At 64.8% G+C, this 16250-nt stretch overlaps 2 protein-coding genes across 2 annotated transcripts; one reads left to right on the top strand and one right to left on the bottom strand.

Annotated features, from left to right (window-relative positions):
• Positions 1-2779: 2779 nt before the first annotated feature.
• On the top strand, positions 2780-9211 carry DNAI2 (dynein axonemal intermediate chain 2). The gene is given in 14 exon segments (XM_086624315.1): positions 2780-2962; positions 3055-3216; positions 3344-3465; positions 4034-4176; positions 4821-4934; positions 6421-6560; positions 6806-6928; positions 7325-7469; positions 7472-7547; positions 7805-7940; positions 8264-8410; positions 8577-8801; positions 8959-9045; positions 9203-9211. Coding segments are annotated over 14 exon segments (1812 nt in total).
• Positions 9212-11174: 1963 nt separating this feature from the next.
• BTBD17 (BTB domain containing 17) lies at positions 11175-14430 on the bottom strand. The gene is made up of 3 exons (XM_086623923.1): positions 14319-14430; positions 12802-13078; positions 11175-12255 (listed from the first exon to the last, which is right to left on the bottom strand). Exons 1-3 carry the CDS (start codon positions 14410-14412, stop codon positions 11175-11177), a joined length of 1452 nt encoding a protein of 483 aa, XP_086480049.1. The 5' UTR covers positions 14413-14430.
• Positions 14431-16250: the final 1820 nt, after the last annotated feature.

The raw sequence follows: 16250 nt of genomic DNA, 5'->3' as shown, positions 1-16250 counted from the left end.
GCGTTGGCTTCTCCTTTCCCTTCCTGTCTGCACCAGCTTGGGACGTTTTACACCACGGAGAGGAGCCTTCTCCAGCTCCCTCTGCCTGGAGCGCCAAGCCTGGCACCACGGGCTGCCCCCCAGCACCCCACCTCGGGGAGGGGTCCGGGGCAGCGGCTCCTTCGCTCCCATAGCAATGCAGTACCAACCACTAGTGATCCCAGCCCCTTCCCCATGCCCACAGGCGGCTTTGCCACCTCCCAACGGTGACACTGGCTGCTCCCCTCTGCCACGCTCCCGCTCCGCACGGGCAGAGCCGGCTCCCCGTGCCCCCGCTCAGCCAGAGCTGCCCCCACCCTGGGTTCAGAGGCTGTAGTATTAGGGGTGGTTTGCCCTTGCTGGTTTTCCTTTGCTTTGCTCCTGGGTTTTCCGAGTTCTCTGCAGGGCAGAAGCGCGGTTTGACTCGCTGCCTCTGTCCCAGCATGGTTCTACGGCAGTGCATGTTGGCAGCAGGATTTTAGCTGGTTTGTAAGCTCTTTTGGTGATTCGGCTCCCCGGGGCAGATAGGCTGGCAGCGTGGGCTAGGGCAGGCTCCCCTCCTTCTGCAGGACAGCCCTGGCATCCCCTGGGAGAGGGTTAGTGACTATTCAGGGATCCCCTGGGAGAGAGTTAGGGACTATTCAGGCATCCCTGGGGCACAGGATGTGGTCCCAGGAAGGGGAGGGCATGGCCAAGCCTGCCAGGGCTTCAGGCTCAGCAGGTCTGGGGACCAAGGAGCCAGGGGGAACCAGCAGGAGCTGAACCAGATCCTTTACGTCTGCCCGTTTTGGCACAGGCTGCCCTGGGAACCTCAGGAGGATGCAAGCAAAGGCCCCTTCCCTGCGGCAGCCCCTCGCTCACCGTGGGCAGGGAGAGCCCCTGCTCCATCCCACTGACTGAGGATGGACCCGCATCTCCCAGCCCAAAGGGTGCCGACGGGGTGATGATGTCTTCCTGCCCACTCACCCTTCTGGTCCGTCTCCCCTCACCCAGGGCGAGTTCAGCGCTCGTAACCACGTTTGGCACCGTGGCGATGGCTTAGCCGGGGCTGGCTTCTCTCCAAGGCTCTTCCTCACTGCGAAGGCTGTACCCATGCCATGGGAGGGCAAAGGCTTTCCCTGTCTGATTGCAATTAGCAGCTGCCCCCTGTGCTGCTGCTGGTGGTTATCCAGCCCTTCCTCCCTGCTTCGGCTAACAGTGCTGCAGCCAGGCAGACCCCTGGGGTGGCCAGGCTGTCCCCCTTGGATGAGCTGGGGGGGCCTTACTTGATAGCAGTGACTCACTGTGTCTTTTAAAGATAACTTGTACATACCCTTCGGTCCCCTAACACCGTCTGTCCGTGGTACATGTGACTAGCATCCCTTGCTGTTGGAAACTTCCAGGGGATTTTTTTATTTTATTTTATTTTTTCAGCTTTTAATGTTTTGATGTAACGGTACTGGTAGAAGAGCTGTTTTTAAACGCATGTGAACTAACCTCATTAGGACTCCCTCTAGAAGCTGGAGTCCGGCCTGATTTGTATGTGCCCTCTGGGGAAAAGACAATAAAGACTTGTACTAAACTTATCTCCTCCTGGCGGGTTTCTCCAGGTTGTCCTGCATCTGCCGCCCTGCTCAGGTCGTTCTGCCCGTCCCGGTGTGCCAGCTCTGCCAGGCCAGGACTCGTCATGGCCAGTGCAAACACCTCGCTGCAAGCACTGCTCCCAGCATTTCTTTGCAGTCGAAGCGGTTTTAAATTGGGTTCAAATCCCGTGGCTGCAGCTTGGACTGGTTTTGGCAGCAGTGGGGTCGGCTGGAACCATTTCAGGTGTGTTGGTGCTGGGGAGCTGGGGGCACGTGAGCTTTGGGGGTGCAGCGCGTGAGGACGTGCATCCTCGGTGCGAAGGGAGGGCTGGGGGCTGCTGGGAGGCGACCGCAGAGCCCATGGGGTGCGCTGCGCCCCGGGAAGGGTGTCGAGGGCTGCGTCTCACGCTCCTTTCCCAGCCCTTCTCATGCCGGAGCGAGCTCGAGCACGCGCTGGGAGTGAGCACGGGTGTGCGGGGAGCCGCGCTGTCCCTGGGTGCCAGTCCCTGGGCTGCTGGCGGTGCTGGGCGAGGCGCCGGACCCCACAGCACCCAGCCTGGAGCGATGGCCGAGCCGGACCCCGCATCCCCCCGCCCGGAGCGATGGCCGAGCCGGACCCTGCATCCCCCGGCCCGGGGCGATGGCCGAGCCGGACCCCGCAGCCCCCGGTCCAGAGCAATGGCTGAGCTGGACCCCGCATCCCCCGGCCCGGGGCGATGGCTGAGCTGGACCCCGCATCCCCCGGCCCGGAGCGATGGCCGAGCCGGACCCCGCAGCCCCCGGCCCGGAGCGATGGCCGAGCCGGACCCCGCATCCCCCGGCCCGGGGCGATGGCTGAGCCGGACCCCGCAGCCCCCGGCCCGGGGCGATGGCTGAGCCGGACCCCGCAGCCCCCGGCCCGGAGCGATGGCCGAGCCGGACCCCGCAGCCCCCGGCCCGGGGCGATGCCCGCAGCCCCCCCCCCCGCCCTCCCCAACACGGCGGTGACAGTCACGTGGTCTCCCTGCGGCGTTGCCAGGCAACGCCAGACGCGGCCCCGCCGGCGGCTCCCAGTACGGCCGCGCTGGGGGAGGCCGGGCCTGACCCGCACACCGGGGCCTCGGGAGGAGCGCGGGGGCGTCTCCGGTCGCGGGGGTCCCCCCTGAGGCCCCCGATCCCTTTGGGCCCCCCCGGGCCGGGGCCGAGGCGGCGGGGCCGCCATGGAGATCGTCTACGTGTACACGCGGAGGCGCAGCGAGTTCGGCCGCCCCTGCGCCTTCTCCGACCGGCCGGCCCGGGTCACCGTGGACATCCCCCCGGACCCCGCCGCGGCCGGCGGCTTCGTTCTCAGGAACCCCGTGGACAGCTGCGTCCAGCACAGCAGCGACATGTCGGAGCACGAGGTGCAGGGCAGCGCTGAGCCAAGGGAAGAAGGTGTGATTTGCACCCAGCTGGCTCAGCCTCTCGCTCCGCTTTCTCCTCGCCACCCCCCCAGGTCAACACCGAGCGGGTGGAGGTGGAATCCCGCGGCCTCAACCACGTGGAGGGCGGCTGGCCCAAAGAAGTCAACCCGCAGGAGGTGGAACAAACCATCCGCTTCCGGAAGAAAGTGGAGAAAGATGAAAACTACATCAACACCATCGTGCATCTCGGCGCCGTAAGGCCCTGCCCGTCCCCCACCCCTGACCACCCGTTCCCAGAGCCCCCCCTTGCCCACCCGCTGCCGGTTCCCGCGCCGAGGCAGCTCCCCAGAGGCATGGCCTCCTCCTGTGCTTTCCCTGCAGCTGATGGAGCACTGTGTCAAGCAGAACAATGCCATCAACATCTACGAGGAGTACTTTGGAGAGGAGGAGGAGGCAGAGATGGAAGATGAGCCCCCCTCGGCAAAAACCATCAATGTCTTCAGGTAGCGCAACTGGCTGGGCTCGCCAGGCTCTCCCCATGCGGGGCTGGTTACTGGGTATTGTTTGGAGACAATCCAGTGGTTTTAGGATAGTGCTGGATCAGTTTCTGGACGGAGAGACCTGCTGCAGCCCCCACTGCTCCATAACTCCATCTGTTCCTCCCCTCCCTGCCCTCCACCCTGCCCCGGCACTTTGGAGATAAGTACCATGGTCCAGGGACAGATGCAGCTCTGAGCATCTTCTAACAGTGCTTTAGACAGGATTTTTTTTTTTTTTTGGTGCATCAAAGATTATTTTCAAATGTCAGGGGCTGTTAGGTCATTTCTAGAAGTCAGATCCGGTAAGATAATTGGATTCTTAGAAACGTATAACTGGAAAGACTTTATTAAATCATCAACTCTTCTCCCCCCACCCAACCCCCAAGAGAATCATTTCCTGCACTCGATGCTCAAGGGCTGCAGCTCGTTTTAATTGCGATTCCCACAGTTTCCTTTGGGAGACAGTCATCCCAGGGGATGACAAAGCTGTTAGCAAACTAACGTCTTTCTTTGATGTCTTCTTATCAAAAAGGGATCCAAATGTAACCAAGAGGACGGCCACGCGTCTCTCCTGGCATCCCGACATGTGCAAGAAACTGGCAGTGGCTTATTCCAGCCTGGAGTTCCAGCAAAACATGAAAGACATGAGCTTTGACTCCTACATCTGGGATCTTGGTAAGGGAAGGGAGGACTCACCACTCAGTAATGCTGCTGCTGCGGAAGCACTTTGTGTCTTCAAAGAGCGTAATGAAGCCTCGCGGTGCTCCGGGGAGGGCTGGAGGGGGGCTCGGTGTCTGCTTTGCCCACAGATCAATGCGGAAGAGGGGAGAAATGGGGCCTGAAAGCTGGCTAACAGGTGGAAAATAACCACTAAAACCCTACTCCATGAGCCTGAGCACCTGTGACCGCAACGGGCAGCTGAGCCACACGCCTCCTGTGCGGTTCGTGTCTGTGTGTGGTTCACTTGTGCTCGATTCCGAAAGAGGCAGCACAAGCCCGGGCTGAGAATCGCCCTATTCCGTCAAAGACTCTCAGACCTGTTGTATTTTTGAGCAAAAAACACAAAGAAGAGGGGTCGAGGTACTGGGAGTCGGGGTGCCAGGGGTCTGTCCCCAGGCTGGCAGGTGAGGACAGGTCAGCTTTCTTGCCTGGCTAAGGTGAGGCATCCCGGTGACATGGCCAGCTGATCCGGCATGGCTGGGCGAGCTCCGGCGCAGCGGGGAGGAGCGGGGTGCGGTATTGGGAGGCTGGTTCAGAGCAGGGGTGCTCGCCCTCCAGCTGCTTTCGTGTTTCGCTCTTCACTCATCCCTTCTTGGCAGAAAACCCCAACAAGCCAGAGCTCGTTCTCAAGCCGTCATCCCCTCTCGTTTGCCTGGAGTACAACCCCAAAGACTCGCACGTCCTGGTGGGAGGATGCTACAATGGGCAGATGGGTAAGGAAGATCATAGAATCACGGAACGGTTTGGGTTGGAAGGGACCTCAGAGATCATCCAGTTCCACCCCCCCTGCCATGGGCAGGGACACCCTCCACTGCACCAGGTTGCCCAAAGCCCCATCCAACCTGGCCTTGAACACTTCCAGGGATGGGGCAGCCACAGCTTCTCTGGACAACCTGTTCCAAGATGGATTGGGCACGCGGCCGTACTAACGAGGCCTCATTTTAATTCAGCGGGAGCTGGTTCCAGCCCAGCTTCAGTCGCAAAGGACATCAGTGCCGTGGCTGGGAATATCCTGAGCATGGCCTGAAGCCCTGGGGCTTGGCGTGGGGAGGGCAGGCACATGCTCACCTGGGCAGGTACCCAGGGAGGGGAGGACGTGGTGCCAGGGAGCCCTTGGCAGGCTCTCGGGGCGGTGAGGAGGCTGCAGCCGCAGTCGGAGCCCGGTGGGGATTGCGGGATCAGACGGCGGAGCAGCGCGCGTGCCATGCGCCCGCCTCGCCTGTGCCACTGGAGCTTTGCGTGGCAAGAGCCCAGGAGAGCTGCTGTTGTTTCATGAACTGAATTGTTCTTGAGCTGTTGTTTCAGGTGCTTGGCAAAGGGCCTCGCTTTGCCAGCCTCGTTTATGGCTCTGCTATTTGCTCGGCCCCGCGAGCCCTGGGATGTAATTGCTCTCATTCCGATGTCTTCCTGGCCGCTTGCAGCAGCGATCGGATCTGACAGGGCACGCGTTACGGGGCTGCTACCGCGTGTCCCGCAGGTGACGAAGAGGAGGGCTGTCGCCCCGTCCTTCGCATCGCCCCCCGGGGCGCGTGGCGCGGGCCCAGCGGAGCACGCTCGCTCCGTCACATCCCATCGCCTCATCAGAAGTGAGCGAGAGGGAATGCGTGCGGCTCCCTCCGTGCCACGGCGGCCCCGCTGCCCGACCTCTGCGGAACCGCGGCCGGTCCGGCGCTGCCACCTGGCAGGGGCAGAGACAGGGAAGGATGGCAGCGGCTGCCTGCGGATACCTTGCCTTCGTTAGCCAGCGCCCTGCGGGCACGCAGGAGGGGAGCGCAGCAGGGTCAGGTCACACAGACTGGTTTTTAGTGGAGTCGAGTGTCTGGTCCTGCTGCAACCCCTCGTGCAGACCAAGGGGCAGCTGGGGGCATCTGTTGCCTCCAGGGATTGTCGTGCATCTGCCACAGATGGTCGTTGACGAAATGCTGCAGCTATTTTGTGTGTTCCCACCCTCCAGCTCCATGTTTGAGGAAGGTGCAAATCGCCAGGGTGGGCATCCCCGCGGACAACCGCACCAGCCAGCTCCCAGCCGTGGGGCGCTCGCGTGGTTCTCCTGGGGCTGGGAAGTGTGTGGGGGGGAGCACCCACTGAGGTTTGCTCCCCATTCCAGCTTGGGCAGCATCTCCTCGGGAAACGCGCGGCAAGGAAAGGAGCCGGGCAAGGGAGAGGGTGCAGATCTTGACAGCAACTTTACCTTCCCAGCTTACTGGGACACCAGGAAAGGGGGATTGCCCGTGGAGGTGTCCACCGTGGAGGTCAGCCACAGGGACCCCGTGTACGGAGCCGTCTGGCTGCAGTCCAAAACGGGCACCGAGTGCTTCTCGGCCTCCACTGATGGGCAGGTAAAGGGCAGGGGCAGGGAAGGGTGCTGGGCACTCACGGGGGGGCCACGCTGGCAGGCACCAACAGCCCAGAAGAGCTTCCCCTCGCCAGCCACATCAGCATGGGAACCAGGCTCCCGGGCTGGCAGCACGGGCTGGCACAAGGCAGCTGCCTGGCTCCGGGACACTCGGCTCCCCAGTGCCCACGGATGAGCCGGGAGCAGCCCCTGCCCTGCAGCCCCCTCCTGCTGCCCATCCCCTTGCAGGTCCTGTGGTGGGACATCCGCAAGCTGTCCGAGCCCACTGAGACGCTGGTCTTGGACATCACCAGGAAAGGGCTACTGGAGAACGCACTGGGTGCTGTCACACTGGAGTTCGAGCCCACCATGGTGAGCCTCCGTGTGCTCCCAAGCAGTACCCTGACCCGGGCAGGAGCGAGAGCCACACCAAACCGAGTGGGCAGTGCCCGGTCCCCACCGCGGGCAGGGCTCCAGGGCACAGCACAAGCATCTGATGCCCAGAGTGACCCAGAGCACCATGCTGCAGCTTGCAGCATGTTCTCACCCATCTTTAAGAACCAGGAGTTGTTGTGCTCCCAAAACACAGGGTCTTGCTGGCATTTCGGTCTCTAAATCCCCCGGACCGCAGTGGGTGCCAGGGCTCCGTTTTCCCCAGGGCTGCCTGCACCAGGCTGCCCCCTGCTCGGGCAGCAAAGCCCTTCACTGCCCCCTGCACCGCGGGGTCCCCAGCCTGCTGACGGCTGCTTCTGCTGCTCCCACCCTTAGCCCACCAAGTTCATGGTGGGCACAGAGCAGGGCATCGTCATCGCCTGCAACCGCAAGGCCAAGACACCCCCCGAAAAGATCACCAGCACCTACAGTGGCCACTATGGACCTGTCTACGCGCTGGCCAGGAACCCTTTCTACCCCAAATCTTCCTGACAGTCGGCGACTGGACTGCTCGGATCTGGTCGGAGGAGATCAAGGAATCATCAATTATGTGGACCAAGTAGGTGTCAGTGTGCGTGAAGTTCACCCTGGAAAAATTCTTCCTGTTGGTGGAAGAGCGTGTTCGGGGCAGGCAGCCAGCGGGGTCTGGTCTGCTCAGGTCAGGCAGATGGGACGGTCACGAAGGCAGAGCTGTGCCAGCTTGGCCGAGGGCTGGAACAGAGTGCCCAGGCCTGGGCTCTCGGCTGAAGGTGCTGTGCAGGCAGTGGCCATGGGGTCAGGGGGATGGAGGGCATGAGACCACCGGTCTGCCGGCAGGTACCACCTCTCCTACCTGACGGATGGGTGCTGGAGCACCGTGAGGCCGGCTGTCTTCTTCACCACCAGGTCGGACGGGACCCTGGATGTCTGGGACTTTCTCTTCAAGCAGAACGACCCGTCCCTCAGCCTGAAGGTTGGGTCCCCAGTGGCTCCGGGTCCCTCACCTTGGGTGGGGAGCAGGGGCTGCCTCTGGGCAGTGCCAGCAGCGGGACACCTGGCAGATCTGCTGCCTTTCCCTGCGAGGGGTACGGAGTGCCATCCTGCCTGCGCAGAGCTTGGGATGAGCCCCACCAAGCAGCCGCTCTCCCCTCAGCCCTGAGCTGTGCCACGTGCCCCAAACTTTGCACATGGGCTCCTGTTATTGGATTTGCCTCTGCCAGCTTGTCCTGCCTGGGCATCCCCATGGGGCATCACGTCGGGGCTAACCGCTGCTGCCCACCTGTCCTCCCTGCCCAGGTCTGCGACGAGCCCCTCTCCAGCCTGCGGCTGCAGGACAACGGCTGCGTCGTGGGCTGCGGCTCGAAGCTGGGCACCGTCACCCTGCTGGAGATCTCCTCGGGGCTCTGCACCCTCCAGAGGAACGAGAAGACCCTGGCCACCGCTGTACGTGCACTTTGAGCCACGAGCCACTGGGCCAGCTCACGGCGGAGCCCTGGGCACTGCTGGCACGTCGCTGGCATCGTCCGCCGCAGCTGCTGTCGCAGTGCAGAGCACACTGTCCCACGGGGTCCCTGCTCCACCCTGCACCCCTCACACCCCCCTGCTCTAGATGTTCGAGCGGGAGACGAAGCGGGAGAAGATCCTGGAGGCCCGGCACCGGGAGATGCGGCTGAAGGAGCGGGCCAGGTCGGCGGGCCAGGGCACAGAGGCGGAGGAGCGGCCGGCAGAGAGTCCGCAGGAGGTGTTTGAGCGTGCCCGCAGGGAGTTCTTCGAGGTCATCAAAGCAGAGCTGCAGAGGAGGGTGCAGGCAGAGACCCAGCACCTGCGTGCCCAGGTACCAGGGATGACAGGGACTGCATGCCAAGGTACCAGGGACGGCAGGGACTGCGTGCCAAGTACTGGGAGTGGCAGGAACTGCGTGCCAAGGTAGCGGGGACGGCAGGGACTGCATGCCACGGGGCATGGGACAGGGATCAGCCTCTGCCTTTCAGGTTAAAGATGGTGGGGAACAGGAGGTGGCTGCGCCAGGGGAAGCAAGCTGGCAGCCCGAGGACACAGAGGAGGAGGAGGATGCCAAGGTGAGCACGCTCCAGCTTCGTGTCACCTTCCCCCCTCACCAGCTTGCTGCTCCATGGCTCCTGTGGTGGCGAGGCTGCTCTCTGGGTCTGTGCCCTGGTGGGGGGGCAAGTGGGGGCCCTGCATGGCTCCCTGACCCTGTGCCCACTCCCTCTGCAGGAGCCGTAGACCGGTCCCACAGAAACCCTCGCCTTGGTCACAGATGCTGCCCGGCCCTTTGCCCTCCTGATTTGTTTTTTTTTTTTCCTCTGGGTGAATAAAGGCTTTCCGAGCTTTCCACAGCACGTTTCCTGGTTTGTCACAGCAGGGTCGAGCAGAGGGGGGGAAAGTCCCGTCCTCCCGCTCTCCATCTCCCCTCCTCGGGCCAGCCCACAGGTCGGAGCCAGCTGCCAACTGCACCAGAGTGCCCGTGGCAGCAGGGTGTCCCATGGCATGTCCCTAGCCCAGGAGCAGCTGGTGGTGGCAGCGGGGTCCCGGTGCAGCACCCTGTGCCCCTTCCTGGCTGGGAGGGTGGTGCTGAACAAAGCCCCTCACCCTCAACCTGCTCCTGTCTCTGCGGTGCCAGGGCTGGGGTTGTCGGCACCAGTAGGCACGGCCCAGCCGGTATCATCACACAGATGGCATCCCGAGTGCTGCAGTGGGGGGTGAGCCAGTGCCGCATCCCAGAGAACACCCGCACGCATGCCGTGCCAGTGGGGGTGAGGGCAGCCAGCACACAGAGACCCCTCAAAACCCTGCCTGGAGCAAAGTCCCTGCCCAGCCAGCTGCCAGGTGAGCACCCAGCCGGGGATGGGGCGCAGAGGCCATCTCTCCCCACTCATGTCCCATCCCAGCACTGGAGCTGCTGCTGAAGTGCCCCTTCCCCAGGTGCCAGGGTCCTGTCCCTGCCTCTCCCCGTGCAGCTCCCCACCACCCCTGGGAAGAGGCAGCGCCTGCGGCTCAGCTGCATCACCGGGAACGGTGCCACAGCCTCCGGCAAGGATGGATGGATTCACTGGTACTGAGCTGAGTGCCCCACCAGAGAGGGGCTGAACACTGTGCCAAGCCAGCGGGCAGAGCGCCCATCCTGCCAGCCCCAGCACTGTGCGGCACACCCTGTGCCAAGGGCTGCCCACGGCACCCCGTGCCCATGCAGCCCCCTGGTGCCAACCCTGCTGAGGGCATGGCTGGGGGCGAGGGGCAGGGAGCCGGGTGGGCGGTCAGCATGCCTGTGCCAAACCCACCCCGAGGCAAAGACCCAAGTCCCTGGGGAGTGACACAGTGACCCCCGCCAAAGCCGTGTGGCTGCGCTGGGAAGGGCCCTTGTGGTTGCTCAGCACCTGGGGACACTGTCACCACCCAGCACCACTGGGCACCGCTGGGGCCACTCGGGCACAGGGCATCCGGACGGGTGTTTGTCCTCCCCAGGGGTACATTAAAAGGAGACATGATGTGACTGCTGTGCCCCTGCCCGTGCCCGGGGAACCCCCCAAAGACGCCCCTGCATGCCCCACGCTCGTTTTCTGCTTTTATTTGGAAGCGGGGTGGTGGGTGCCCGGGCAGGGATGGGGCAGCTGCTGGCTGGGAGTGGGGACAGTGCCCCCCAAGCCTCCTCCACTGGGGAAGGCAGCCGGGCCACCCGTCCAGCCTGGGCACACACCCAGCTCACCACCAGCCAGGGGTGCTGCTGCCAGGGTACCCATGCCAGTAGCTGGACCCAGTGCCGCAGCCTGGCTGCCCGGCACAGAGGGACCCCGGTGCCACAGGGGTGGCAGCGCAGGAGGGTCGGGCTGTCCCTGTCCCCATCCTCTCACCGCTGGGGTGCGCGAGCCCGGGATGTGCCGTGGCCATGGGCTGCACGTTTCGCCTCCTGCACCACCCGCACGGGGCTGGGGGGGTCCCAGTGTCCCCGTCCCAGTGTTCCCCCGTCCCAGCGCCCACCATCCCAGTGCGCCGCAGGCACCCAGTGATGGCAATGGGGATGGGACGTGGCAGGGGAGCAATCGGAGAGGGGTGGGTGGCGGAGAACAGCCCCAAGACCCCCCGGCACAGAGACGTCCGTCTACCTATGAGCAGGAGGGTCAAGAGTGAGCCCCCCCAGCCCCACCACAGGGCTGGGACCAGTCTGGCTGCGGGACCCAGCTCCGCCTCGTTACTTCTTCGCCTTGATGAGGGAGTGGTAGACGGGCTTGATGATGATGTGGAGGTGCAGGGAGTTGTCGATGAGGTACTCGGAGGTTCGCCTCTGCAGGTCGGCGTGGGCGAGGAAGTCGGCCGCCTCGTCCGAGCTCTGGTGGAAGCTGTAGGCGTGTTTCACCAGCACGCGGCCCTGCTGCCGCACGCCCACCAGCACCGTCTTCTGGAAGCTGACACCAGCAAAGTCGGGGCTGCTCATGGCCGGGGTGATGACGAGCCGGGGGCGGCCGTCCTCGATGCGCACCGGCTGGACGGCGCCCGAGACCGAGTCCGAGTAGACGGGGCGCAGGCTGACGGGCAGCCAGCGCGGCGAGAAGAGGACGTTCCAGGTCACCCGCTTGCCGGCGTCGTGGCTGCTGGGACCCAGCTGGGTCTGGAAGCTGGTGCTGCGGTCGTCCCGCGCCGGGTTGTTGATGACCCACTGGGAGCCCCAGCTGGGCGCGAGGTAGTTGCGGGGCAGGAACATGCTGCAGTTGACGTCGAAATACTTGGCGAAATGGAGGGGGGAGGCGGCGTGGAACTGGAAAGCCTGGAAGAGCAGGTCCTGCACCGCGCCGTAGTGCCGCGCCAGCACCGCCGACTGCGCCTGCAGCCGGAACAGCTGGCTGGGTGCGATCATGGGGTAGCGGATGGCACGCAGCACCCGCTTGGCCACGGGACCCTCGGGCTGCCGGCGGCTCAGCCAGCCCTCCACGGCGGTGTAGAGCTCCAGCTCGCTGTGCAGCACCAGGTCGGAGCGCTCCAGCAGCAGCAGCAGCAGCTCCACGCTCACCGAGCCCCACTCGGCGCTGCCCAGAACAGCCGAGAGGTTCCAGGCCAGGAACTGGAGGCAGCTCTCCTGCAGCGCCGCGTCCCCGATGCGCACGGCGTAGTGGTACCAGCCCACCACGTGGCCCTGGCTCGACTCGCTGGCCAGGTGGGTCTTCATGTAGTCAGCCACGCCGCGCTGCAGCCCCCACACCCGGTACTTGCTGGCCAGCTGGTGCATGGGGATGGCTTGGTGCAGCAGGATGGAGATGCCCCCGCAGTACAGGTACCTGGGGCAGAGCACGGGGCGGTGATGCTGCTGTCCCCCCATCCCCTTCCCAGCTGCGGGCTCTGGCAGCACAGTCCCCAGGGGAGCATCCTCCCTCCTGGGCTGCATCCCTCTGGGTATCCCCATCCCATGGGTCCCCATGGTCCCCAGGGGAGCATCCTCCCTCCTGGGCTGCATCCCTCCGGGTATCCCCATCCCATGGGTCCCCATGGTCCCCAGGGAAGCATCCTCCCTCCTGGGCTGCATCCCTCCGGGTATCCCCATCCCGTGAGGTCTCCATGATCCCCAAGGAAGCATCTTCTTTCTTTGGCTGCATCCCTCCGGGTATCCCCATCCTGCGGAGTCCCCGTGGTCCACAGAGGATCATCTTCCCTCCTTGGCCACATCCCTCCCAACACACCCATCCCACGGGGTCCCTGTGGTCCCTAACGGAACATCTCCCGTCCTTGGCTGCATCCCTTTGGGCATCCCCATCCCATGAGGTTCCCGTGGTCCCAGGGGGGCTGCATCCCTCCCGATGTCCCCATCCCATGGGGTCCCCACATACCTGATAAACTTCTCGAAGAGCGCGGCGGTCTCGGGCGGCTCGTGCAGGGTGACCACGCTCTGGTTGCGCAGGAGGCTCTCAAAGACCTCGCTCTGGAGGCTGAGCAGCAGCTGGTGGGTGTGGAAGACCTTGGCCTCGTCGGAGGTGGCCGTGCGCACCCGCAGCACCGAGTCGCTGCCGTTGCCGTTCTGCAGCAGCTCCTGCAGCCGCTGCAGCAGCGTCAGCGAGTGGTTGATGGTGGCAGCCGTGGTATCGCCGCTAAGGTCGGCTTTCTGGGCTGTGGGGAGATGGGACCGTCCCGGTGCTGCACCCCAAGAACCAGGGACAAGGTGCTGGGGCACAGCAGAGTGGGGCCCAGCTGTGGGACCATGCGTGGCTAATGTGGGGCTGGAGGAGTTGGCTCTGTGCACAGCCTCACTCTGCTCCCCCCAGTGCCCAAGGGCTGGCTGGTGCCAAGGGGGTGTGGGGAGGACGAGGGGACATGGGGACGTTCATGTCCTTGGGAGCGAAAAAAATGCTTTTCTGCAGCACAAGGGGTGAGACCACCATGTCCCGGGCTGGGACGTGCTGGGAAATGGCCCTGTGCCGGGCAGTGCTGGCTTGCAGCCCGGTCTGCCAGCCCCGGTCCCATCCCCGCTGCGGGCAGAGCAAGCGCTGGCATTGCCCTGGTCCTGCACCGACACATGGGGCACACAAGAGCTGGTGGGTGTGGGGCCAGGCACGCTCTGCCCCCGCACCCAGGGATGAGGTCGGTGCTTGTCGGTGGGACCGGTGCTGCCATGCAGGCAGCTGCCATGCCGTGCCATGCCTGTACCAGTGCGATCCTCGCCTCCTCGCCAACACCACGAACCAGCACCTCCTGCCCGGCCAACTTTCACTCCCCTCAGGCTGTGCATGCCAGCAGCCCAGCCTGGCCCCGGCGTGGGCACCCACCAGGGCAACCGTCCCCCTGTGTCCGTGTCCCTGCAGTGCTGGGCTCCCAGAGGGGACCGGAGAGAGACCCAGGAACATGAGACAGAGGTCTCCATGCTCCTGCAGATGTAAGAAGCCTTCTTCCCTCTCCTCTCCCTCATGCCTGGCACAACTCCCACCCCATCCCCAGAGCATCCTTCCCCCAGGGTGAACTTGGCTCCGTCTCTCTCAAATCCCATCTTGCCGGTGATCCAGCGGATTACCCTTCCCAGCGGCAGCTTAAGCCCGGCTGAGCGGGGATGGGAAAGGGGATCAGGAGCCCCTCGCCCCATGGTGCCAGACATCGCTGCCCACAGCACCGAGCCTTCCCTGGGCACAGCCCTCCCGAGTGCCGTGAGGCACAACCGTGGGGCACGGCACACCCAGGAGCCGCATCCATCCCTCCCCAGGAGCCCCGACGGCTGCTGGAGAGCCGTGCTCAGCCTCCCGTGGGCATCACCAGACACCCGTGCCACGGCTGAGCCCCACCCCAGCACCCGGCGAGGGCAGCGGGACCCACGGCACATAGACCCCTCCATGCCTCCCCCCACCACAGCCACCCTTACCGGCTTGTGCGGTGAGGAGGAGGAGGAGGAAGGCAGCAGCGGCGCAGCCCCAGCGGCGGATGGCCACGGGCCGGGTGCCCGTCAGCCTGGTCATGGCTTCGCAAGCGCATCTGCCGGGTCTCGGCGCGGCACGGGCGCACGGTGCCCGCCTGGGGCTTATGTAGGCCACGAGCCCTCCCAGCCCACGCGCCCGCGCCGCCACATCGATTGGTGGAAACTGGGACCAGCCGTTACCAAGGGAACCACTTCCAGCCCCCGTCCATCCCACCCTGACCCCGGACCCCAGCCCTGCACCCCAGGGTGGCGTGACAGGGTGCCCCGGAGAGCCCTGGCATGGCATGAGGGCACATCCATTTGTTGCCTGGTCCTGCCAGGCAGTGCTGTGCCGTGCCACAGCCCTACACCGTGCTGGAGCCCCATGCATGGCCACAGTCCTTTGTGTCGCGGGGCCGCCAGGACGCAGCAGCGGGGTCTTTGCATTCAGGGCACAGCTCGGCGTGGCCTCCCTGCTCCCCCCGGCTCATGGGTATTCATGCCGGCAGCAGCCCATCACCATGGCATCCGGGCTGCCGGCAGGAACTGCCTGCCCTTTTCCCAGCCTTTGCAGCCAAGAGGCTGCCTGCACGGTGCGAGTGCCCTGTGCCGGCCTCCGCTGGCACCTCGCCCGCCCTGATGGCTCTTGGGGGGCTTCACAATGGGACCGGGGTGGTATTTGCCCCCCCAGTGCCACATGCTGGAGTCGGTGTGGCTCCGCCATGGGGCTGGGGGTGGCACTGGGTGACCAGTGACCCTACAGACAGCCACAGCCTGGCTCGCACAGGCACGGCAGCCCCTTACTCACCACCCGGGTGGTGGGGGGCTGCCATGCCGGGCAGGTGTCCCCTCTACCCCGCAGCTTGGTGCTCCCTGGGCAGGAGCTGCGCTCAGCCCCAGGACCGCTGCACAAGGTCACCTCGGGGTGCAGCAGGACCCCGCCTGCCGCAGGGGCAGCGCCTGAACCCCCCCTCCTGGGGACACCACCGGGGAGATGCTGTGACCTTCAGCGGGTGGCAGTGCCAGAGCCGTGCAGCGGGATATTAGCCGGTTCCCAGCTATCGAGTATCTGTCCGGGCTGATGGGATTAGTGCCAGTGCCCGCGGTATCACAGCTTTGTGTTCAGCTGCCGAGCGAGGTGACATCGCAGCACGGCTGGCACCCATTTCACACCCGGCTTCATCCCTGGGACTCGTGGAGGGATGCTGTGCCACGGCCGGCACTGCCAGCACCAGCACCCCGCAGCGGGAGGAACGCCCTGCCACAGCTGGCAAGACGGGGAGCACACGGCTCGTGGGGCGAAGGCAGCCGGCGGTGTGTGCGGTGGGGGTAGGATAGTGGTGGCTGGGGCTTCGTGCCAGGCAGGGGGGCTCCAGCTGAGCAGGGGGTGCTCAGCCCATCTGCCCCTTTGCGTCAGCTTGCCTGGGCCTGGCACGGTGCCAGTCGGTGCTGTCACCGTGGCCGGGGCTGCTTTTGTGTCGGTGAGGGCTTCTGAGGACAGGTTTGCCCGGGGCTCGCGTGGGAGCCGGAGCCAGAGTGCCTGCAGCCTCGAGGAGGGGAGACACGGCGCCGAGGAGCCCCATCCTGGGCTTGGGGGGGTGAGCAAGAGGCCCGGGCTTAGATGGGGTCTCCAGATGTTGAGCGTGGGCAGATGTTGCTGCAGCTCTTGAGGGAAGGATCACCCATCTGGCGCTGCCCTGTGGGCAGAGAGGCTGGGGACAAGCCACCTGCCCATCTCTGTGCCTGGGGCTCCCCAAACCCTCGTGGGGACAGGCAGGTGGGCAGGTCGGTGCCATGCCCGGCGTGGGGCCGGGGCTCGAGCTCAGTGGTCCCCATGGGTCATGGCAGCCCCAAGAGCGCAGTGCAAATGGAGTGCACAGCGTGGGCATGGCGGCGAGG

This window comes from Tauraco erythrolophus, chromosome 20, assembly GCF_009769465.1.
Source record: "Tauraco erythrolophus isolate bTauEry1 chromosome 20, bTauEry1.pri, whole genome shotgun sequence".
Classification (NCBI taxonomy): Eukaryota; Metazoa; Chordata; class Aves; order Musophagiformes; family Musophagidae; genus Tauraco; species Tauraco erythrolophus.
This window is presented reverse-complemented; position numbering and strand designations above follow the sequence as displayed.

What these genes read in the sequence shown, in the direction of transcription:
- BTBD17 (XM_086623923.1), bottom strand. Translation starts at nt 14,412, where the DNA reads ATGACCAGGCTGACGGGCACCCGGCCCGTGGCCATCCGCCGCTGGGGC. An exon ending in CCTCCTCACCGCACAAGCCG is followed by an intron (nt 13,079 to 14,318) that starts GTAAGGGTGGCT and finishes ATCTCCCCACAG; the next exon opens with CCCAGAAAGCCGACCTTAGC. An exon ending in CTCTTCGAGAAGTTTATCAG is followed by an intron (nt 12,256 to 12,801) that starts GTATGTGGGGAC and finishes GCTCTGCCCCAG; the next exon opens with GTACCTGTACTGCGGGGGCA.